Here is a 25,554-nt window from a genome sequence, read left to right on the forward strand (position 1 = left end):
CAATGGGAATATCAGATGGTATGGATCTCAGTATTAAGTGTTGATTTAGTGGTAAAAGAGCTCATTTGGTCCATTTTATTGTATGACCTGATAAAAAGCTATGCTTAAAATGTGAGGATTAGAGATAGGACTCTTGTTAACATATAATGGAATATCATCAGTGTATAAGGAAATTACATGACTGATGTTATTGGGAAAACAGATGTTCTCTTAGAGTTTGAGCCAGCGGTTCAAGAGAAAGAGCAAGAAAGAGAGACTAAAGGGACAGCCTTGGCGACAGGATTGTGTAATGTGAAATTGTGAGGAGGCAATCCATTAGTTACAATCAAAGCTGTAGGGTTTTTATAAAGTAGTGAATCAACTTGATGAAATTTGTGCCCAATCCAAACCTCCCCAATCCTTTCCACAAATAATCCCATTCCATCCTATGAAAAGCTTTTTCAGTATCCAAGCTTAGGGTAGCATATCTTTCGCAACATTGATTATTTGCAGCATTGATTATTTGCAAAGGCGGCGCATATTGCTATTATTAAGACCCAATTGGCCACAATTGGGTTTTATTAAAGCCAGTCTGTCACAGTGAACTCACCTGGTCATATGTGGTTCAAGACGTGGTGCTAAAATGCGTGCAACACTTTAATCTCTGAAGTAAGGATGGACAAGTGTCTATAGCTGCTACATAGTGTGAGATCTTTGCTAGGTTTAGCTAATACCGATAATAAAGCCAGATTGATGTCCTCTAAAAATCAATTCCTTTCACTGTTAATCATGTCCAGTAGAAACTGATGCAAGAGATCCCAAAAAGTCAAATAACATTGTCAGGGAATACCATCCTATCCTGGTGATTTTCCCCTTTTCATCCCCGTAACTGCATCTTTAAGTTCAATCAGGGTGATGTGGACTCATCTAGATCCAAAAGAATAGTAAAGAAGTATCACTGTTTAACTTCTGATGTACACATTCTAGAGTAGAGCGAATACAATTCTGAGTGGACCTCTTTAGGGTCTGACACTATTTTCAGACCCGTGTCAATAAATAAAATACTAGCAGACTTCTCACCCTTATGAAGGTTTGAAGCCAACCGGTGACTTGTTCTGGACCCGTTGAAGTAATAATTAGAAATTCTGCTCTGGCTCTTAAGAGTGACTTTAATTTCATTTGTACGGATTTCATTTGTTTTCCCCTATCATCTAAGAAGCTGGTATTTTGTTGTTCATACAGAGTGGCCTCGTATTCATTGATTTGATTTAGTTTTATTGAGGTGAGTTGCCATTCCACAAATACCCCAAAACAACAAGGTTTGTACCTTCATTCAACACAACACAACTATTGACATAATATAATTAACCATCCATTATTGTAGGATCTGCGGTTATATAAACATATTCAGTAACATGCATTGCTTACCAACTGATACCTGCTGGTTATTTAGAAACAACTCATTCTTGCCTGCTTGTCAGTCAGCAGGAAAGGAAAATGAACTTTACATTACATTACAGGTCATTTAGCTGACGCTTTTATCCAAAGCTACTTACATTACACTTTAAACCCATGGCTTTTTCACATTTTGCCCGGGGAGCAATTAGGGGTTAGGTGTCTTGCTCAGGGACACTTTGACTTGAAACATGGGGAAGCCAGGACTTGAACCACCAACCTTGCGGTTCCCATCACACCCACACTACCCCCTGCGCCACAACGACCCCACTAGGTTCGACCCTAAGAAGGTTCCTTGTAGGCCAGACTTATTATTAAGATAAGGACCCAGACAATGATATTAAATTAAACCTGTAGCCTGCGTGTGTGTCTGGAACATGTGAGGCAAGAAGGTGCTGAAGCCCTGCTTCCTGCCCGCTTCCATAACCTGGCATATTGTATTCCTGTCGTCGTTTGGTGGGGAAATTGCAGTAATCCGCATATAATCGTGTTTAAGAAGTTTGTCTCTGTCGGTGAAGAGGAGCATCTTGAAAATCAGGGTGCGGGGTTGTCCTCCGTTTCGTTCTGGACCGATCCCATGTGCTCTCATCACCTCAAGTTTGACATCAGTAACATTTGGAAACCACTTTGGGAGAGATGATGAGATAAATCCAATGGGATCGCTTTTCTCACTTTTCTCTGGCTGGTTTATTAGCCATATGTTATCACGCCGTGGTTTGTCCTCATGTTGTGCCAGGGTAGCTTCCATGCTACTATAATTCTCCCGAATAGTATCTTCTGCTAGGGTCACTGGTTTTGAGAGGTCACTGTGGTCTTTTAAGCAGCACGATGGAGCAATGAAAAAAAAACAACCACAATATATTTGTGACTAGATTTGTTAAAGATTTACTTTTGTGAAAGAGTTTTTTATTTTTACTTTTGCAAATCAAGCACAGGTGTAACCAGAAACATTAATAACAGCTCGCTAATTCAGACTGAGTTGTCATCCATGACAACACTTACACCCGTGTGGCCTTTTACTGCAGGTGTTGACTGACGGCTGAATGTGATCGCTGAGACAATCGCCCGTAGAACCGCTGTGAACGGTGTCACTTTATGTCTGCACCTGCAACCAATTGTCCGTGGACCTAAATTATAAAAAGACACAGTGAGCGTGAGCCATGGAAGGAGACAAAGAGAAAGAGACGTGTGAATAAAAGAGCGACTTGTAGGCGCAGTGGGATGGAGAGAAACGGAGGGAGGGCGGGCTGAGTGGGAGGGAGGCACGCTGGGCAGGAAGCCAGGGGTAAGATTAGGGAACGTCACTATGGCGACACTCTTTCCTTCTCTCTCTCTTTTATACACACACGCGCACTTTTGTTACCTGAGACAATGGAAGTACGGTAAGATCAAATCTGGAGATTACATTTCCAAATAATGAGCAGTGTTTATTTACCTTATTTACCTTCTACGGGGAGCGAGGCAAACGCCACGGACACAAAGTTATCAAATAGACACGCCTTTCTTTATTTATTCATGACGGAATGAATAACTTATATAACATAACATGTATCTATCCAAAGTGGATATGATATGACCGACTGCAGTTCCTATTTTTTTGTCTTACGTTAGTGTTTATTTATTAACTGATTATTTTAAATTAGAATTTGTCAGTGTTTCTTATCTGTGTAATATAAATTTACAGATGATCATTGTAAATATTTAAGAACTGATAAGTTCTTAATATTGTTAGCATTAGATGAGTTGCATATCTGCAGTCAAACGGTGTGTAAGAATGGGAGGCTTCCAGAGATTCAGCAGCAATGCCGCCAGAGCTTCATACGTTCCTTTGATAACATCTTGTGAGTAGCAATGCCAATGTTGAAGCAATATGTTGTGCAGTCTGAGTGTTTAGATAAATATCTTTCTAACAAGATTAAGTCTCCACATACTGTAGCTTTAAATGTTCAATATCTCTATTCATTTCTTTATTTATTCATTCATTGAAGAAACATAGAATGAAGCGCATGGAACGTCGACATTAGGCATGCTGATACGATTTTGAGCATATTTTCAATAGTTTCCAGGTCATTTTCATCAGGAAGCCTCAGGCTTCCAAACCGGGCACACTAAAGGACAAACAGGGTTTGAAGAATAGAGAAGGAGGAGGACGAGCGGAGGGAGTGAGTGACCTAGAGAAATAAAGAGTGGGTCCGTCTCGAGATGAGGCTTTGCCGGGCTCTCCTCAACGGAGGTAGTAACAACCCAAATATAACACATGACCCATTTACTAACACCAACCATCACACACACACTCACACACTCCCCGTCTGAAGGTCCCTTCGTCCCCCAATAAGCCTCAGGCCGCCCAACCTGTGTGTGTACATTCATATAACAAGCAGTACTGGAATAGCAGGCTACTGCCTTGCTTGAATTTACGCCATTGGACATTTAGTTATTGAGAATCTTTTTATTTGTTACTATGAAAAGTATAAAGTATGTTCCGGCATGTTCAATGAGGACAAATAATGTTCATGTATATTTATAAACTATTGACTAGAAAGGCTCTCCGTCATGACTGTCTGCGATACCCACTGCTATTGTGTGTGATTGAATGAATAACACCTACAATTGACCAAACCTTTATTCCAATTCAAGAATGAACTTGACCGACAAACCTTAGTATGTGTTTTTATTGTTGGTATTATTATTTAAAATGTACTATTCACCAAATCAACCAAACAGGGTCAAAGTGAAGAGCATGGTGTTGGATAAAGTTGAGGTGGTGTGGATGTTCTATGTCTGTGTGACGTCACAAACGTGCACCGTACCGGTCGCTCCACTAGATGGGGCTGTTGATTTCAATGTACAGGGTGGCTTGAACATCGTTACACTGTTACAATGCACTGCCCATACAAGAATGTATATGTAGAGTATCTGGGTGATGGAGTTCACAAACCTGAGGCATGACGGATGAAGAGAACTCGTTTTCGGAGAGGTCAAACCTCATTGGACCAGGCACGGACTGACCGGTGAAGCAACTTTTTGGCATAAACGCTCATTAGATTTGTATTAGGGGGGAGCTCGTAGGTTATTTCTCCCTCCCTTTTGAGCACCGGACCGTTCTCAACACTGTCTCTGCACCTTTTAGTCTTCACCTCTCGAAGAAGGATAAAGAAATAACGACACAATCCTCACTTTTGTTGCCACTCCTTGCCCTCCTCTACAGGGAGGTCAGAGGTCAGCTCGTTATTAACAGGCTGTTGGGGATTCAGTCTTTCCTGGTGGTGATGAATCATACAAAGACCCGGCATGAAACATCAAATTGCCTGTATATAAAGCATTTACTAGCTCCACTTAAGATTCAATTATAATTAAAGATGGCTTTACTGATCCACGTTTTTATGCACAGTATCTGTTTTTTTCCATTTCCACCCACAACCCCATGTTACTGCACAGAAATGAAAACACTTTTCCCACTGGTCTTTAAATGGAGGATGCAAACTGTAAAAACAGGCCATTGTGCTCCTTTGTGTCCCTCTTTTGAGACGTGCAAGCGCTTCCTGTGGAGGCGGTGAATAGCAGATGCTGCTCAAATCTCCATTTGGCTTTTACAAAACGTTTTGAAAGGAGTAAAAAGGAAGTGTGACAATGCATTTCACATCGGGACACTTGAGAAATAGATTTGGAGAATCAATGCAGACATCTTATTTCTTTTCTCTTTTATGACGTCCCAGTAGGGAAACAAAAGTAATTACTGTATTTTACGAAGCAGCGGCCGTTTGTGTGACTCACCAATGGCTCTCTTTACCTCTCGTCTCCTCCCATGTGTCCCCTCGTCCTTCCTGTCAGGCTGCCATAGAGAAGTTGACCTGGAAAGACCGTCTTCCTGGATACTTCATCAATGTCTCCTCTGTCCTCTTCATGGTTAGTACATGTACATCAGCCCAGTGCTGTGCTTAGGATCATACATATTCTCAGTATATGTGGATGAAAGCACTTTAACTAGAAAGATGAAGACACATTTAATGTACATGATAATATGGCTGACCTACATCCGTGTGGTCTTTTGAAATATTAAATCCAGCCTCTGCACTGCGACCAGATGGAGAAATGACTATTTTCTTTTCTTGTATTTCTTCCTTTATGCTCGCAGTTTGGCTTGACCTTTTCAGCTGTTTTTGGCGTCATCATCTACCGCATCACGGTGTCGGCCCTGATGGCGATGAGCCCCGACCCGGACACCAAGTCCAATGTCCGGGTGACTGTGACGGCCACCGCGGTCATCATCAACTTGGTGGTTATTCTGATCCTTGATGAGATCTACGGCGCGGTGGCATTGTGGCTAACTGAGCTAGGTACTCAAACACATTCATTGGCTCTTTTGGCGCAGGGGCCTCAGCAACCTAAAAGCTCCCAGCTAGCCTCGATATTTATATTGACTTACTATCGTCATAGCTAAATGAAAAGTTTCAACATTGTAGGACAGAGAAGGAACAGATGAGAAGATGGATAGTACTTGTGTCTGTCTGTTAAATACGAAGCCAGAGCTCGCAACGGTTAGCTTAGCAAAATGACTGGGAGCAGGAGGGAACTGTTTGCTGCAGTTTATCCAAAGATAAAACAACATAACATCCCCATGAAACTGAAACCAGTGTACGTACAGAATATCTTAATAAATAGCTGCTTGTAGTGATACAAATATGACAGCGTATTCAAGCTATCAGTCTTTCACAAACAAAGTGGAGTGTTTCCTTGAATGTGATTATAATTTTAAACATTAAAGTTAGCTTCATTCAGCTTGTCCAGGGCCCTGCTCCTCGTACGTGGTTCAACTAAGTCAATCAAATGTCCGATTATCCAACTCAAATTACCAAGAAGATGGACATCAGGCTATCTCGGCTCCTCGAAGGTGGATCGGCGCTCAAACCGTCTCGTTGGTGTGAACCAGATGTCAGTCATCAGGATGATCGCGTGTGCGCGTCTTACGTCAGAAGGCGGAAGAGTCGATCACCAAAACTAGGATTTTTAACACTGTAATGGCAAATAAACTTAAAGGAAGACCATTTTTTTTCTTCCCTGACTAGTAGGAGATGATCATGAACACATATGATGAGATAATATGTTAATTTGAATCATTTCTGTCAGATGAATTTAACGCATTATCATCCAATGAGAGTTTTAGGGTTTTATCCACAGTATTAAGAAAACATTGTTTATAATTTAAATTTACAGTTTTTAAATGGAAAAGGAAAAACCTATTGTAGCCTACATACTTATTTAGTAAATTATGGTTACTTTTGAAAGGAGCCTATTGTAAAAAATCTCATCTACATACTCTGAAAGCCAAAGAGTATGTAGATGAAAACAAGCCCAAAGAATCAAATTGATACGAATGAATAGGATATATGTATCAGCTTAGGTATCATGTGTATGTAGATGACCATATAGAACTAGGAGTTTTATTATATGTGTGTGAATGTGTATGGGAGAATCATTATATATCCATTGTTCATAATCAGACATTTGATCAATTGAAGCAGTGAAATGTGGAACATCCAGAAGTTTATTAAGCGACAAATAAACCGAATAAACAGAACTTTACAAAGAGCACGACATGCAGCGGCTTTCCAGATGTTCTCTGCATCGCAACACCGTACAGACATGGACAGTGTGAGAGACAGTGGGAGTCCGTGGGACAGTATGTGACGTTTTGGCTCGGGGAAATCTTCTTGTAAATAAATGATTCCTTGTCCTCAGCATCTGTAGCGCTCGTACAGGACGTCATCGCGGCTAAACGTGTCTTTGTGATCTCGGAGAAGTCTCTCCCTATAAAACGTTAATCTAACGGATATTGCTCCTTCATCAATGAGGAAGTGAGTTGCCCTTTTTTTCCGGGGGAGTGATGAACTAATCCAGCAGCTTAAATGAACCTGCGCCAGAGCAGGTTCAAGTTTTCCGATGTGTTGCTAAGGTGATTTAGACAAACCTGCTTCGGGGAACCGAAAAGCCTGAACTACGTCATCTCATCCTGAAAATGATCCGGCTAACTCAGTTAGCCACGTACGAGGAACAGGGCCCAGATCCATAAGGCTGCTCTGTTTGATTTTACCTACCTTTCTTACTATGAAAGGCTTGCAATGAGGTATACAAAACTTTACAACATATCCTAAATCTGCTGGCCTGATCTAAATATATATATATATATATATATATATATATATATATATATATATATAATTATTTTATGATACAATAATATTATCCTACATGATGCCATGCGAGAGTCGAAGTTGGACAGATGAAACTTTAATGTGTTCATGCTCCACTCAACCCATCAGTCATCCTAAGAGATTTCATATTCAAAACCTCTGAAATAGAAAGACATAATGGGACAGAGAAGTGTGAGAAAATTTGAGAGAGAGAGAGAGAGAGAGAGAGTCACCACTTCACACATAATGTTCTGCTTCACCCTGGACAAAAGACACATACTGAGGACAACACTTCAAAATACACCCACCTGCATATGTGCTTTTAAAGGTGCTGAATTCAAAATTCTGAAAATAATGAGAGTTAATGTGAAGATAAAGTTGAGCAGAGAATGAAGCCGTTCTCTCTCTGGGTCTGAACTTCTCTGTGTGTGGCTCATGCGGTCCGTCTCCTATGCCAATGCATGTGAGCAGCTAATTGCTAGCGCTCTGCACTGCGCTCACATGGCTTCTAATGATAATAATTCTAACCGATCCTCCTTACAGTCACAGTTCACCTTGTCTTTCAGAAATTCCTAAAACCGAAACCCACTTTGAGGAGCGACTCATCCTGAAAGCCTTCCTCCTCAAGTTTATGAATGCGTATGCACCCATCTTTTACGTGGCCTTCTTCAAGGGACGGTAAGTCCCGTGTGTGTTCCTGAGAGTGTCTTTGTGCAGCGCTGTCCTGTGAGATGGTCCTGTGATTGTGCGTGTTTCAGCCAAACCAATAGGTTTTGTTTAGTCCAATGACGAGCGTTGTCTCAAACCCCAAAGAAGCATTTAATCATTCCGTTTACGTAGCCGCTCGGTGCTTATTGTGTGTTTCTTTTCCCCCAGGTTTGCTGGTCGACCTGGAAGCTATGTGTACGTCTTTAACCATTATCGGATGGAAGAGGTTTGTTACCCGACTTTGCACCCTTGTTTTCTTTTGATTTGGAAAAATAAGTGAAAGCAAAAGGGATAATGAATGAATCACAAGGCGCGTGTCTCCCTCAGTGTGCGCCAGGAGGCTGCCTCATCGAGCTGTGCATCCAGCTCAGCATCATCATGCTGGGGAAGCAGCTGATCCAGAACAACATCTTTGAAATCGGAATCCCGTAAGAAGATTACTTTCTTTCTTTTACTTTCGCACATACACACACACACACGCGCGCGCACGCAGCGACACACGCGCGCGCGCACGCAGCGACACACACACACACGCATGCTCTCTCCCAAGGATTTAGAAGATTCCCTTCTTCTTCTAATAAAACACCTCCCATTTCCCTACGGGGCCTCTTCATCTTCAGCTCTTGCACGCTAATCCCAAAGGGGTCAGAGATCAACTCTGTTTATAGTTAACTGTCACACAGAGATGCCTTTTTGGTAACTGTAACTGTTGCAGTGAGCACAGCCTGACCTCCCGTCCCGCAGGGTGAGTCTCGTCAGACACGTCTGGTTTTCTCCCTGGACGTCCCAAGGGTTCGGCGACCACATACCACCTACTCATCTGTTTTACATTCATCCGCTTACAAGCATGGGAGCACGGTGGTAAAAAACAAGCACCAAAAGCTTTAATTGTACCTGAACCCAAATGGAGGAGATTAACCTTCACTTTAAAAACCAGTACAGACTAGTACAGTAAAGGCCCTGAAACCAGTACAAATGAGCCCCAGCAGTCATGGCTTGTGTAATTATTTAACACTGGTGTGCTTTTTGTCTCGTTAACGTAGCGTGACATATTGAGATTTGGAATGTGGACAAATTGTGCAATAGCTATTACTTTGATTTTGTCAAAAAATCTTGGAAACAAAAAATCATATGGTTCCAGCCCACAGTGTAAAACTTTATTGGTGGATGTTGTGGGGTTTCCAGTGTGAGACTTTAAAACCCGTTTGTGTATCATGCTCATTGAGTTAAAAATAAAAAATAAAAAATACATTAGAAGTATTGTTATCATGCATTCAGTGAATACTGAATCAAAGCCAACATTTCTATTGTCACAAATTCCTATTGTCTTTAAATATTTAATAATTTATTTGGACCACTAGAGGGCAGAAAAATACCAACCTAATCACAATAGCAAAGACCCCAAAAATGCTGCTTATGGTTTACGTGGTGAACACGCACACATCATTCCGCGTGGAGTCCTGTTTCTGATCACATGATGAATGCCAGTTAAAAACACCAGCTCCGGAGAAAATCTTGCATTAGACTGCAGTAAAATTGGTAATTATCTGAAACCCTTTCGCATTCACATAAAAATGGTAAGAAATATTATTATGTGTACATTGAATGAAATAACCGGATTCCTTCATGAAATATGAAATACAATTTTGAGTGAGGCTTTGCATTTTTCCACCGGTCACATGACCTAACAGAGTAGTTTATTCAAAAAGAGAGAAACGGTAAACATACATAAGACGTTTACGCAGAGAGTGAAGGAGCCCTGACCTGCATCAGAAACCTCTAATGTCCTTTGTGTCCGCAGCAGGGAGCAGCAGTGTGTCTGTGTTTGGTTGTGGACATGTGCTGTATGTCTACATCTACCTCCTATGAGTGTTCACGTGTTTAAAGGATAGTCAATATTTACATTATTACTGCCTCCCTGAATGTGTCGTGCTGTGTGTGTGTGTGTGTTTGTGTGTGATAACTACATTAATAATGCAGTTGAGCATTTAGCTGCTCTTGTTAGAGTTTTTATTAGTGCAGTAAACACAGTCACGTGCATTCACTGCAAACACACTGCCACACACCGTAATGTGTTTTCCATTAAACACAGTCGCACATGCATGGGTTCACACATAGAACATACATACATACATACTTTTGGACTGTACTTAGCTCTCTCTGTTTTCCCACCAGTACTATCTATTGACTACTTCTCCCCAGTAGGTCTCTTTAAGAGGTCCTTAGGCCCCTCTTGTCCCAGGAAGTGAGGGCACATCTCATACGCCAGCACCACCCGGCTTCACGTGCACCATTCACATAAATGCTATTGTCCAGTGCCTTGTAAATGAAATACAGCTGTTTTTTTTTTATAGGAAAATGTATTTTTCAGGAGAATTCCGTCTTCCAGCCGCAGTAAAGAGGCATTGTTTCAACTTCGATAGATAACAAATTGAATGTTAAATACAGTTCAACTCACCTTGAACAAATAAGAGCAACTCTGTGACCACGTAACAATTGACTTCTGTCAAAGCTGCAGTTGGTAATTTTAACAAAACTCTCTCACACAACCTGCTTTTTTCACGTGTACTTCTGTCAAAATACAGGAACAGTTTGAGCATTATCTCGCTTTGAAGCAAAATGTCCAACTCTGACACGTCCTGGGGTCAAAAAAGACACCTAACAGCAATGCAACAAACAGCACATTAAATACGTTGGAATCCTGTTTATTCACTGCTACATTACTGTACTTGTTTTATTTTCAACTTTTACTCACTAAATGTAAGTAAAGACATTTCAGCTTTTTAACGTCCCCTCTCTGTCCTGACAGGAAGTTGAAGAAGCTGGTGCGCGCGTTGAAGGATAAAGGAACGGCAGAGAAGGAGATGGAGGAGGAGAGGCCTCCAAAGCAGTGGAACCTGGACTACGCCCTGGCTCCCTTTGACGGCCTCACGCCTGAATACATGGAAATGAGTGAGTCTGCATGCACGCACACAGGAACTTAGCTGCATTAGTGCAGCCACTCAGGCAACACCGTATGTTTAAAATGAAGTGCTGCTGTACGTCATTGAGAGGGGATTATGTAAGCTGTGTCTGTGATGGACTGAGGAGCATATCCTTTTAAGATGCATTTGTGCTCTCATACACATACACACAGTGAGTTGTTCAAATCAAATTTAAATTATGACTCTTATTATATTTTTACATTTCTACTATGCAGGACTTGTTGGCATATAAATAATGATTTACACTCATGCCATGCACAAACCAAAGCACATAAACACTGAGGATTTAAGGTTTTTCCTCCCTCCTGCATAATCACTCTCAGCTGTTTATGAGAAGTCCAGCGAGCAAAAAGTTTTTTGAAGAGCTTTCAGTTTCGTTCACCCCGTTTCTTCCAAAAAGAAGCCTTTTAGTGTTGAACCCACATTCAAAAGAAGTAACCGTAAGTACAACATTGCTGTTGCTTAAACACTAACAATCCATATCTCACATGCATTTCCTTCGACTTACGAAAGAAGCAATGATATTAGCAAAATAACATGAGTGATCCTACATTCTGGAGTTACCTTATGCTCTGAAGCAACAACATCAAGTATCTTAACGTAGAATTATATCTACATTTACACAATAATATTACAAAAGGTTCTTTTCACAGATTATCTGTCTCCTGTCAGGTTTTAGGGACAGTTTGAGTTCTATTGAAGTTACCACCTGTAGCTTTAATTTCCTCGAGCCTCAAACCTTGAGTGCCTCCAGTGTGACGTTTAGCGGCGGAAGTGGCTCAGAACCAATGTTTCAAACAAAAGTAACCTTCTCGGTGTATTTGAGCCGCGTGTGTCCCGTGTCGGTCCGTCTGCCATCCTGTGGGGTTCCTGTCCCTCAGCGTAACGTCTTTCCGGACAATCCTTGGTTTTTCTCCGTGACACCGACTGGGTGCTCCAGGTCACCGTAGGACATGAGGAAGTTAGCGTTATGAAAAGAAACTCCCAACGTGTTCAGCCAACATGCAGCAACAAGCTTTACTTAATGATCAGCTGCACCTGGTGGTGAATCTGGCCTGTGGTCAAAGTCATAAAAGAATATGAAGATTTCCGTGATATTTTAAATTGGAAGTAATGTTTGTTCCTCATCTTGGATAACTAATAGTTTTTGTGGGATATCCACAAAGTACGATGCTTTGATTTCTGTAGCTTTTTGCCACAAATGCTGGATGAGACCAGCGTGCGTACGCATGTCACACACGAGGCCGCCCGCTTTAAACGACAGAGCTGAGCGTTGCCTTTCCTCCTCCTTGCATCTCACCCTCTGCGAAGTGATTCAGATGGCTGGATTGAACCCTTTGGTCAGATACAACTACTCACATCACTGGTGGACTATATAGCGGACGTCGCTGCAGGGCGAAGCGAGGAATGTAAGAAACACGCACTCACACACTCGCTCTGAGTTCCGGGCGCTTTATTATTTCTGAGAGTGTTTTTGTACATATCTGTGGGCCCAGCATCCAACCCGTTAGCCGGGGCTCAGATAGACAGCGAGGGGTTATTCCAAGCTGGCCCTCTGGCGCTCGCCCGCTGTCGTATTCTCTTCCTCGCTCTTTGTCTCGGCGTGGCATCCCGAGCTGAGGCCGCCAGCCTCCGGCCCGCTGGAAGTCCCCGTTCCCACACTGCTAAGGTTCCACAGCTCCGATCGGAGGCGCACATCCGCAGAAAGTCAGGCAAAGCGTTGCGTCCGTCTCGGGTTTCCCTCTGCGCATTCTTGGGTAGCAGGTGACTGCCTGTTTGAGCATTCATTGAGCTCGTTGCAGCAGTACTGGGGAAGAGGTCACATCCTTTCACCAATTGTGTGTTTCTTAAGGAAAACATTCAACACACTGCTCCATGAGGCTCGCTGCTGCCGTGTTCCATAGTAAGGGTCGAGTGAAAATCCTAAACAGACTTGGATTAAGCTGCACAAACGGCAGCCTCAATGCAGCTGATCGGACCCTAAGGCCAAAGGGAGTGCTGAACCTGGACTAGTCTTTTAAGACTACTATCTAAGTTGGCACTGGCACTTTCTCCACAAGGAGGCTCCATACTGAGAGCCTCAGGAGCAGCAGCCGATATGTAGGCGTTGCACTCACTCCACGTGCAAGGCCACACATACAGAAAGCTCACGTTTTAACTGTATTTAGAATTAATGCATTGGTGATAAATAGGCACTTTATAGGAGTGTCAATATTTTTAAAATTTTACAGCGGAACTCACAAAGTGTTGAAAACGTTTTAAACTATATATATTAAACTCTCCTGGTGTTTCAAATGGTTGCTATGATGATTCAGAAAAGAGAAACATCTATATCTCTGGTTCCCGCTTATAAAATTGAGTCAGAATATCTCCAGAAATAGTTTTGAAATGGAATTAAAGGGTCACGCTCTGTGTGTGAATTTGTGATCCACTGACCAATACATTTCATCGAGTTTGAATTTTCGGATGTTGTGTGTCTGTTGTGTTATCTGTTCTTGCCGAATTACGTAACGTGCACACACACACACGCACACACACACACACACACACACACACACACACTGCTTAATTTAAAAAAAAGGACTTCTGAGTTGGGCTGATGCAGAGTGTGTAACCTTAAAAGGCGTCCTCTGAGCCACAGAGCGTGATGCTGGCCAGACCAATGGCTGTTCACCAGCCCGTCAATCCCACGGCGTCTCAGCAGCGGCTCCACGTGTGTTTTTTTGTGTTCCTTTTCTTAAATGTGGGTCTCATTCATGTAGAGATGGCTGTGGGTTTTTTAATGGCATAGCAAAGCATGCACAGACATGTGTTTCAAGGCAAACACGGGACAGTGATTGTCACGTGTCTCGCATCATATGCCATCTGCCATTTTCTAAATAAGGCGAGTATTGCAAATGTATTTATTTTTATTTGATGGTCTGGTGTGGATATGCTGCAGTTTGGCTCGAGGGGAATCTCTGAGGTGATCTGAGGTATCTATCAAGACGTGTTTAGATGAAAAAATGTCTATCTCTAACAAATTCTTCTTTGAATCGGAGCACTGAACAACCTCTTTGGAGGCTCTAAATCAAATCAGTGTGCTCTGAGATAAGGCTGGACAAAGAACAAAGTGATTATCTTCCACCGCATCTGCCTGCAAACTCGGCTGCGAGGCAGCGAGGACAGTAGAGGAAGCCCTTTGCAACGTTTGCAGCTCGACACAAGTAGACACAGTAGCAGCCACCCATGACATTTGTTTTCTCCATTAAACTGAAGTCTCAACAAAGTCTTTGTTTTAACTGCCCTGTGGTGGAAAAGGGTAACTATGTTTTTTTCATGTCGGTCATACAGTGAGTTATGTAACTGGTCGCTGTGAGATGTGAGGCAAGCTGCCCTCTCGCCGTTTTGTGAGATCATTTCTGATGAACATCTGAACATCAGCAGCAGACTGATAATAAACAACGGGCCTCATTCAACTATACCTTAGCAGGTTTTCTCTTTCATTTGTAGAAACAAGTCTGCGTCAGATTTATGACGTGTTGTTAAACCACAGAATTGTTTGTACCAGTGTTTCCTTTTAATGTCATTACTTCTTCAGTGACCATATTGCTTTTAGTTTGGATCACATTAATTACCTTAATAAACACATTGATACTATTATTATTGTAACTAATTTTCTTAACTTCTTATTTCTATATTTACTATACTGTATATTTACTATAAACATATTACAGACATAATTGTATTCACACACTTAGTGCTTTACTGAGTTGAAGTGAACTTGTCTATATAGAATATAGCTCACTGTAGTACAAATGATAATAAGACTATAGCCTAAAACCGGGTGGTGGTGTAATATGATTGCTCTTATTGTGGTTAAATTCGTAAAACGTCAACAAGTATTTGCAGAGAAGCCATAGATCTTTTTATATCGAGTTTCACCCAATCTTCAAGAAATGTCCAGCTCTGCCCAAAGGGCACCATGCACGTCCGTCTCAGCAGCTGAGCTGAGAGGATGGCTCACTAATTAGTAATTAATAATTAATAATATTTAGCCATCTGGCTTCTTTTTCTTCTCGGTTGAGAGTCGCACATGCGCAGTTGCCGACGTTGTGCAGGATGTACGCCCCCAGGTAGTTGTTGTTGCTTCAAACAATGTGGCCTTGAATTCCAGCCACAGACATCCAATAATGAAAGGACCTATTAAACATATTCAGTTGGGACAAATGGCTTTAACGATCTTCCGAATATTTGTCATGTTTGACGATTGCCCTTCTGTTCTCTCCAGTCATCCAGTTTGGTTTCGTCTCTCTGTTTGTGGCTTCGTTCCCACTCGCTCCGCTCTTCGCTCTGCTCAACAACATCATCGAGATCCGACTGGATGCCAAAAAGTTTGTTACGGAGCTACGCAGGCCGGTCGCCGTACGGGCTAAAGACATTGGTAAGTTGGGTGTGACACAAGTGAAAAAAACACACAGCATAGCTTACTCTGCGTAACTTATACAGCCACGGCTGAACATTTAGACAAGTACCAGATTTGATATGGTTTTGTAGATACTAGCGGTCAAGACGACACAGGGGCTGCTCAGGGCCAAATAACAATGTAATGCATTTCAAAAAACACCATTATATGCACAGAAAATACCATAAAACAATAATTATAGAATATGTCTTCCATAACATGGAAGCAGAATGCCCACGTCTCCTAAATGCAATATTTTTAGTGGAAATCCGTAACAGGCGCCGTCTCTTGACTTGACCTCTGCAGTTTTGAGAGTACCGAAATTATTTTAAAGACAATGAGAGGGATTTAAAAGTTGTAGAGAATGTCCTTTTCTAGCCATGCTACTACCACGTATCAATTCAAAAAATTTGGTTGGAACATTCAGACGAAGCAAGAGACCGACTGGCGTTGTTGTAGATTTTAATTAATCAGTTAAATTGACTCCCTCCCCGTGCTTAATAAAGACCCTTCTCCTTCTCCTTCCCCTTATTGCCCCAACCATTCTCCATCTTCTGTTCTTTCTACAGGTATATGGTACAACATACTGAGTGGAATGGGAAAATTCTCAGTCATTATCAATGTAAGTATTAATGCATGTCCCTGCATCACGCTCATTGCAGAAGTGATGAACGCAGATAAATTCAAAATAAATGCACCGAAAAAGTAGAAAGCAAACATCTCTACTTGCACCAAAACTATATAGGCTGATAAATAGTACCAGAAAAAAATATATGATTTAGTATCATCAGTATTAGTGTATAATATACTAACGTGAGAGGAAATGTTGGACGTTTGTAGCTCAATGTGCAGTTCGGGTTGTAGAAGATTCCTTTTTTTACTTTACAAAAAGCAAAGCCAAAATGTCAGGAATTGAATAATAATATTTTAGCATTTTATTATTTTATTATTAACACATGCTATAGCCTTCATCTTATCCTGAAACTGTTTCCTCTTTAAATTCATATTCTGTGAGTAAAATAGCATATTTAGAAAACTTTCAAACACAGTTTCATTGATCATATTTATTTAGAAATTAAAAAACATAAACAGTTGACTTATTATGAAAGACAAAAGTGCAGTCTCGTTCTCATACTTTGAATTATCCATCTCTGATAGTGATATTTGTTAATATGTAGAGATTTGACCTCTACGGGACCTCGTCTGAAACAAGGTGCTGATCTGCAAGCTGTGTTTAGGAGTCAGGAAAGTTCTTATTGGGATTTGTCTTTGGCCAGCAAAGCAAATCCTATTCTGTTTACTTTTAATACTGAGGGGATTTGTATAAAAAAACAGCAGTTTTTTTTATTAATTCTAGAGCTTTGGGCATTGGACACCGAAACCGTAAGCTGCCCCAGGAGCTTTAAGGCAGTGGAACGTTGGCAGGGGAAATTCCCTTTTGTGCATGTATCTTGTACGAGAACATAATTTAAACTTGTTTGAACTTTAAACAGTCTGACCCCTGCAGCTCTTCCCTTAAATGTTGAGTTTTGTTAACATGTTAGAGTTTTGACAAATATTCACTTTTACAAAAACGTTTGACTCCGTCTCTGTCTTTCTCTCCGGAGGCCTTTGTGATCTCCTTCACGTCAGACTTCATCCCTCGGCTCGTCTACCAGTACATGTTCAGTCAGACCGGCACCATGCACGGCTTCATTGACCACACGCTCTCCTACTTCAACGTGTCCAACTTTAAACCCGGCACCGCACCGCAGAACTTGGAGCAAGGGAGCATCACCGTCTGCCGGTAAAAACTCACACACACACACACACACACACACACACACACACACACACACACACACACACACACACACACACACACACACACACAGAGACAAGCATACAAGCATGCATTCACAAGTCATGGAGATTGGTAGAAATCCCTCATTTATAATTTGCTTAGTTAGCGTTTGGAAACCAGCACAAAAAGCCTTCTGGTCAATGAGAATAGATGCACACTCCCTTATTTGTGTGTTAGCCAACATTTTTTTGACGAATCGACAATAAAGGTGCAGGAAAAAAATGGTTATGAAATGAAGAATTTCATTTTGGTTTTATGGGGGTGCTTTATTATACAACGGAATCACAAGATTTCTCCCAAAAAATCACGATGCAGCAGCATTTTGGCAAAAGGGTAAATAGCAACAACAATAGCACACAGCGCTCTCCTTTTACTTTGTGTTCAGTTCATCTATTTTGATCGGGAAATTCAGTTTGGGGGATTTTTTCTAAGTGGATTAAACAAAGTCGCTCTGTTTTGCCCTAGCTCATAATTTTGGCGTTGATACATAAAACACTCTGGTCTCTGTATCAACAACTAATAGCCACCATTATCATGCTTATTTCAAGGATAGTATTCATTTCATCTAACAGGAGGATGTCTGTCTCCCATTGGATTTTCTTTATTTTGGCCACATCCTGAGCATTTGTAATCTCTCAATCACAGAGGACACAATATGGAACAATCAGAGGCCATTACTGCTCACTATTTTTTTGTCCCCAGAAACCAGAAGAAGATCCGACTTTTGGGTACCCATGAGACTCTGTTAACGTTAACGCCGAGTACCAAGTAAAGCACCCACCGCTGCAGAATTAAAAGGCATCCAACATATTAAATTAAAGTAAGCGTAGCGGAAACTGAGATATCAGCATTTTACACATAACACTGCATGCAGATGATATATTTATAGATATATAGAGTTTAATCTTTAGTGATTTGTATTTGAAGTAGGACTGACACATTAGATCAGTTATCATTGCTATTAGTGATTAAACACTTAATTAAAACACTTCAGAGAGATGAAATGAAAGCGCTTAATGAACACAGGTAGTTATTTCTAGAGACAATGCCCAAGTTTAAGCCTGAGATGGTTTGGAGTTTTATGATTTTACAGATATAGAAATACAGTGCACTATTGTATCGTCCCGCATTCTCGCTCAGGCCAGTCTTCAGCGTCTCTTTCATAATAATCAACATAGAGCGCTGTAGAGGAAAAGGTCAAGGATGCCGGCGCCCACAGACAGAGGTCGGCCTGCCGTTACATAAGAGCTAATAATTGCGGTGCAAGAATGCTGTCTTTGTGCCAACGTAGTGTGGTACGTCATGCCGGAAACCACAACGAGATACTTCAATGCCGAGGCGTGAAATTGGCTGGAGAATTTTCCAAGTAGAGCGTGTGTCTCTGCAGTGTGTGTTGTGTCACATAATGTACGTACACACTGTATACAGACAGTATTCATTGCTTAAGGAGGGAAGAAGTAAATAATACAGGGAATGGAGAGATGAAGGGTACTATTACTGAAGAGAAGAACTGATAAACTGAGGAAAAGGAAGTGTGAGAAGATAAAATATACAAATAAAACGGAGTAAGGAAAAGGAAGAAGAGAGGCACTGTAGTTGGACGGCTAGTGGATAAATAGATGGATGGTGTGACACAGGCCAACCACTAAAGTATTAAATGTTTCATTACATTTAAAAACAGCAGTGCGAGGAAGTGTTCTGCGTCAGTGGGCAGAGCACCGCTCTACTTATCTGCAGACATGTTTTCTCTACTGCTGTTTTCACTGCGAGACAAAAAGGTCGGTGAACTATGAATTGCTCGAACCTTCATCAGACTGTTTCCAGAGAAAGAAAAAATGGCCTTTACTCTTAATTCATATGGTGCATGAATGGTGGTGAGGCATTTCTTTGGAAGAATCTGTGTGCGATAGTGAATAGTTACCAGACACAGCGACTGAAGTATTTACAGTAGAGGAAGTACAGCAGCTTCGGATCCATTGGGGTTCAAAGTTGGGCCGTCATAATGGCATTTTCTCTACAAGATTAGCGTTATAAGTGTAATAATTCACAGTAACATTATTATCGTCAAAAGAAATTTGTTTATTCTGCAAATATAAATTTAGCATTCATATATATATATATATATATATATATATATATATATAGGATATATATATATATAGGGAAAAAAAATATATATATATATATATATTTTTTTTCCTTTTAGATTTCCTGGTTCTCGTCAGTACTGATAAATCTCCCAAGCTGCTTTTGGTAGATGTGATATTCTGTCGTTCCCCATAGAGCAAATGCCATTAGGTCAACCTATCCAGAGATTCTATTTAATGTTCAATTTTTAACACATTTTAACTGAGAAAGACATGCAGCTTTCACATAAATCCCTGTGTTAGAACGAGATCAAGAATAATTGAATGTAATGCTATATAACAGTTGGTCTGTTAACTGCAGCTAATTATTCCTGCTTATTATCGCCAGTGTATCATAAACGGGCAACAATATCGCAAGGTTTATGTAAAATTTGTTCTTCTTTTTAGAAAACAATAAAACTACTTTATCTTCAATTGACACACATAGGTTGCATTTAATGCTCCAGTAGACATTTGGACTGACCTGCTTTGGCTTTTGATGCTTAGCTAACGTTGTGTTCTCATACACATACAACGTGAATTACTTCGACATTGACTGCGCTTGTCACACCCGGCGTTTGCCGCTTTGTGCACTGGATTTTACACACGCCATTTGTGCAACTGTTATACAATGAGGTCCGTGGTCATACGTTTTCTCACCAAGCATTCATCTTTAAAGGGGGGTTCCTGCTGGGGCACCATTGAGCAGATATGACATCTCTACCAGCCTCTTCAGTCATCTGGCTGACCGCCATGCGGAGGGGGCAAGAGAAAAGGCAACTTCCCGACAGTTAAACACTTTTTCTCAATGTTTCTGACATGTTCTTACGTCAGTGGGATTTAAATCAAACTCAACAGTGATTTAAAAGGAAGCAAATAACTTCAAATAACATAAACCGATAAATCAAGGTTAGTAAAAATTTGACGGGGAACATTTAACCACAAGCTGTTGTGATTAAAAGTGTGGCAAAAACGTGGATTTCTCACGGAATGATCCCTTTAGGTCAGGGGTATTGAATTAAAATTCAATACGGTCCAGTTAGTCAACGTAACCACAAAGTCAAAATTTTGTGACTTAGTGTCACACATATATGAATATAGCCGGATATGTGATTGTTTGTAGGTAGTCAACTGAATATCAAACAAATGTCCCAAATTAAAATCATACTTCAACACTTTTTATATAATAAATAACTAATTTCAAGAACAATATTGCCCAGATTTAATAGAAATACACAGAGTTGAGTGGGTATGTTTGTGCAAAGCACTCGTGCACCTCTTATAAACATCCTCACGATCTCTGAACCTATGAGTCGTACTTGTTTTGAACTTCCCAGAGACACGTGGGACATGGTGGCAATAAACATGTCATCCTACATGAATTATGAATATGTCTCATGGGTATATATGTTATATGCTACTGTACACTCGTTTAGTGAGTTATCCTTCAGCCATATACAATATGTCTAGGGCTTTTATTGTGAAATGTATGAACGGAAGGAGAGTATCAGGTGTGCGCTGCATTTCTAGGGTTTGAAGGAGTAATAAAGGTTGCCTTTAACATTTTTCTTCATTCTGCACAACTCAATTACTTTCTGTGCGAAAGCTGTGAAAAAATATGACTTGTTCCGCTTTACGATGTGGTTACTCTTAAAAAAATATAAATATATTTATCCATGGAAAAGAAAAGTGCAACGGCCTGAACATACTGATGTTGGAATGGTCTGACCCTCGTTGGTCCGAAAATGTATTCCTGGATCCCAGGGGCCACTATGTTGGCAGCAGGAAGGATCAAACACACAAGCAAACACTCACACACACACACACACACACACACACACACACACACACACACACACACACACACACACACACACACACACACACAGTGTTGCCGACCTGCTGTATTATAACCAAACATGGACACACACGCAGCAAGTGATAAGGAAGGTCAAACATTTCCTCATTGATTCCACATTGGCGAGTTAGAATGAAAATGGCTGGAGTGTGTGGTTGCGTCTTGCAGTTTAGCTGATATTAGAAGTTAATCCACGGAAAAAAATTTTTTTTAAATAATGGCGAGCGAGTGAGCAAAAAATGAATAGATCAAAGAAAAATGGGGGGGGGGGGGGAAGAGCGGATTCTCACGGGCAGCATTCCTCACTCATGACTGTATAAGGAGACGGAATCAGACACCATAAGTCCCTGCTCACACACACACACAATGCACACACACATATTTCACCCTCCCTCTCAATACTGCCGGTCAAGTACTTAGTGACACAATCAGTGCGTTTCATCTATTTTAGGTCCAGAGGAATTTTCTGTGTGGAAGTCAGCTGTCTCAATTAGAAAACTTTGATCTGATCCGTCCCATTAATTTGACATGTTCATCGGCTTTGTGTTCACGCTGAAGGACGGTTCACAGTGGGATCTGCATTCCCAGTTTTTTCTTTGAAAAAGGAAGCTAGCAAATGTCCGAAGATAAAATGCGGATTTTGCACATCATGATTGATAGTACTTTGGACCTCCACTCTTTGTGGCTTTTGTGTTTGTTGACAATCACTTCAGTGTCTCCCTCTGCTGATGAGAATCTGCAAGAGAAATACAGATAATAATAATAAAAAACCCTAATCATTATAGCTAATAACTCAGACGTATGTGATTACTATAAGCATTTTTTTCCACTTTTTACTCCAGGGTCGCTGGCACATTGATGATGAATGCTGACCCACTAGGTCTTCTTCACTCATTATTTTTTTAGAGAGTAGACTGCAAACAGACCGTCACTGTGTTCCTCCTTCGCTCTTCACACGTTATGCTCCTCAGCCTGATTTTTGTGTGTTGGATTCTGTACTCAAAGCTTGAGTGAGTACTTGGAACTTCATATTTTTCCAATTAACATCATGCTTCATGCCTCTGTTACTTTCCTCTTTCTTGATATCCTCCTCTCTTGTCTCTCTGAATCGTCTTTTTGAAGCTCTCTGCCGTTCCCTCGACATGTGGTTCCAGTTGTCTGCTGTCCTATTCCTAATAAAGTTCAATTCACTTTGAGCCGGTTCTTAAGCTGAATGGAGGAGATGTTTGAATGCGTGCAAGTGAATGATAAATCAGTTTGGCTCAAAGTATGGAGGAGGAAAGTTTGTCTTAGACGGATCGTCAGACGCTGTGAGGAAAGCAGGTTGTGAAGTGGCCTCCAGGTTTATCCGCTGATCCCAGGCGAAAACCTCCGGGCTTGAGGATTAAAGTCAATGCTGAAGTTACTTAGACCTGCACTCTGACTCTGGGAGACTGACTGTTCACATCGAGAACTCTAATTGTATAGAAGTCTACGAGAAAATGACTACTTCTCTTGGTGTATTATTCCCTCAGTAAATATTATAAACATGAGTTTACAGTCTCAATCTCCAGTTTTAAGTCTTCTTCAATACACCATGAGGTTCATTTGGTAACGGATGATTCATATAGAGTCAAATAGACCATAATGCAGAGTATTATTTTAGGGCGTGGCTACCTGGTGATTGCTTCCATGGCGGTGTCGGTCTGGGAGTTGTCCCTGTTTTCGTCTTCGATCTTCAACCCTTTCTTAGTGTGTGCTTGGCTTAAAATGGTGTTACCTCCAGCAAGATACCAAGAGTGACACCTAAAAAACCTAGAAGACAAAGGCCAACATTGAGAAAAGTGAAGGATTCAAAAACGTCAGTCCGCAAACCAACTGTTAATACAGTTCTCTCTCCTTCCTCTGTACAGTCTATGGTCCATTGAGTTGTACTGTATAGGTGGTGCTCTCATTGGGATTCACTGTTACTCCTCATGATATCCTCCCACTGGATTCCCCAAAAAGCCCCAGGAGGCATGTAACAGTGACATTCGAGGTACTGCATGTTCTTTGCATCTTCTCTGTCCATCCCTAGGTATAAAGACTACAGGGAACCCCCCTGGTCTCCGGACGCTTACACCTTCTCCAAACAGTACTGGTGTGTCCTGGCTGCAAGACTGGCTTTCGTCATACTGTTCCAGGTATGAGCTCATTGGGTTTTGTCTATAAGCTGGTCGATCAGCTCGTGTGTCTGTGGTCCAGATATTTAGCAGCGTTCAAAAGCACAACATGACAACACAAAATACATGGATTAATGAGACATCTGACACATGTTGGGAAGCCCCGCACAATGTTAAGCATTGTGTCAGTTCTGTGGTATTTGTGTGATGTTTGTGATGCTCTTGTCCCAATTACCTGGATCACATGTACTTGTATCTTGTTTGGGAATATTACTATGGCGGCAAATCACTGTCAAAATTCAAGAGCGCAAATCAGGTTGAGGCGCGCGTAAATCAAACATCCGCGAGCAAAAATCTATCTCGCGCAAGATATTTGCTCGCTCGCGTAACGTGAGCTTCCTCGCTCGCGAGGTTAGTCTCTGCTCGCGCTCGAAGGAGTTTTCTACGCGCTCGCTGTTGTTCTTTCTGACAGTAAGGGGGCAGAGCCAGTCACCATGGTCTCTACACCTGATTGGTTACAAACCCCGTCTTTGGATGGGCTGGAGTGATGCATTCACACAACTATAGAAGCCCATTTCCGCACTGAAGAAAGGGGATAGAAAGTCAAAATTATGAGATAAAACGCTGTCAAAACACAAACAACACCTTTATGTGACCGTAGTGGACCGTAGATGACAACCAGCTACAACCATAATTTACCATCATTACCGGCACATTAAGAGCAATGCGTCCAGCATGCAGACCGGTCCGTATTGGTAAAATGAAGTCCGAATCTGTGAATATCTTGCCCACTTTCAATACCGATCGATTTTTAGAAAATCTAAATAATGAGGTAAGATATGCGCAGGCTCCTCCATAGTTCGGTAAAGGTGGCAAGATATTCAGATTCAGACTGACGGACCGGTCTGCGAGCTGGATGCATCGGTCTCAATGTGCCGGTAATGATGGTAAATGATGGTTGTAGCTGGTTGTCGTCTACGGTCCAGTACGGTTACATAAAGGTGTCGTTTGCGTTTTGACAACGTTTTATCTCATAATTTCAACTTTCTATCCCCTTTCTGTAGTGCGGAAATGGGCTTCTATAGTTCACCAAGTGTCCTCCATCAACGAAGCAGTTGCAGACACTACCCACCCTTGTTGCTGCTGCAGATAAATCCTTCTGAAGTATCAGTCACATGAACAGAATTCCAGAAACTCCCCACGTGGGACTGTATGCAGGAAAATGTCTCTTCCTTTTTTTCTCCGTACGGTGGGTCTGTACGAGAGTGCCGAGTCAGATCTATCAAACACTTCAAACGACACGTAAACAGGATTGCTCCCATCTACGCATGTATGAATGCACGAGCATGACAATTATAAATGGACATATTTATTACACCATGGAGGTGGCGTTTGGACGTACGTGGTCAGCTTTAGCGTCCTGCCTCATGTGTTCTATTTTGAAGTCCTGCTTTCAGAGATCCACAAAGGAAAGTCTATCCATTTAAGCAGCATCAGCAGCAACATTTGGGGACCTGCTTTAGTGAAGAAATGGGGGAGAAAACCTGCTGTTAGTGCAAACTTCAGGTGACAAGCTATTATCACAAACGTGAACTATATTACCCTCTAATTCCAATTGTAGTTACAACAAAATAAAATCTACAATCCAACAGTGAAAAACTAATTTGGGCTTTCCGCAGACCAATATACCCCATGACTCTGGTACACTGTGTGGGTTTCTAAATACTGTATAGTCTGTGAAAGCAGCCAGCTCTTTGAGGTTGCTCCTCCAAACCACTCAAGCATTGATCTGTTTGTACAACTTGTTCTTGCTGGCGGCCCAATG

The 25,554-nt window shown here is 41.4% G+C and overlaps 1 protein-coding gene across 5 annotated transcripts in view; it reads left to right on the top strand.

The window, feature by feature from the left end:
- Positions 1 to 25,554, top strand: part of ano2b (anoctamin 2b) — a 58,214-nt gene that overhangs the window by 28,863 nt on the left and 3,797 nt on the right. For all 5 annotated transcript variants that reach the window (XM_040174025.2, XM_040174027.2, XM_040174026.2 and 2 more), the window contains 10 exons: positions 5,266 to 5,340; positions 5,570 to 5,771; positions 8,192 to 8,303; positions 8,502 to 8,559; positions 8,661 to 8,761; positions 11,143 to 11,285; positions 15,588 to 15,740; positions 16,331 to 16,383; positions 17,369 to 17,547; positions 23,645 to 23,750. In XM_040174025.2, the coding sequence (XP_040029959.2) occupies positions 5,266 to 5,340; positions 5,570 to 5,771; positions 8,192 to 8,303; positions 8,502 to 8,559; positions 8,661 to 8,761; positions 11,143 to 11,285; positions 15,588 to 15,740; positions 16,331 to 16,383; positions 17,369 to 17,547; positions 23,645 to 23,750 (1,182 nt within the window). The remainder of the gene's footprint in view (positions 1 to 5,265; positions 5,341 to 5,569; positions 5,772 to 8,191; positions 8,304 to 8,501; positions 8,560 to 8,660; positions 8,762 to 11,142; positions 11,286 to 15,587; positions 15,741 to 16,330; positions 16,384 to 17,368; positions 17,548 to 23,644; positions 23,751 to 25,554) is intronic.

This window comes from Gasterosteus aculeatus, chromosome 4 (genome assembly GCF_964276395.1).
Source record: "Gasterosteus aculeatus chromosome 4, fGasAcu3.hap1.1, whole genome shotgun sequence".
Classification (NCBI taxonomy): domain Eukaryota; kingdom Metazoa; phylum Chordata; class Actinopteri; order Perciformes; family Gasterosteidae; genus Gasterosteus; species Gasterosteus aculeatus.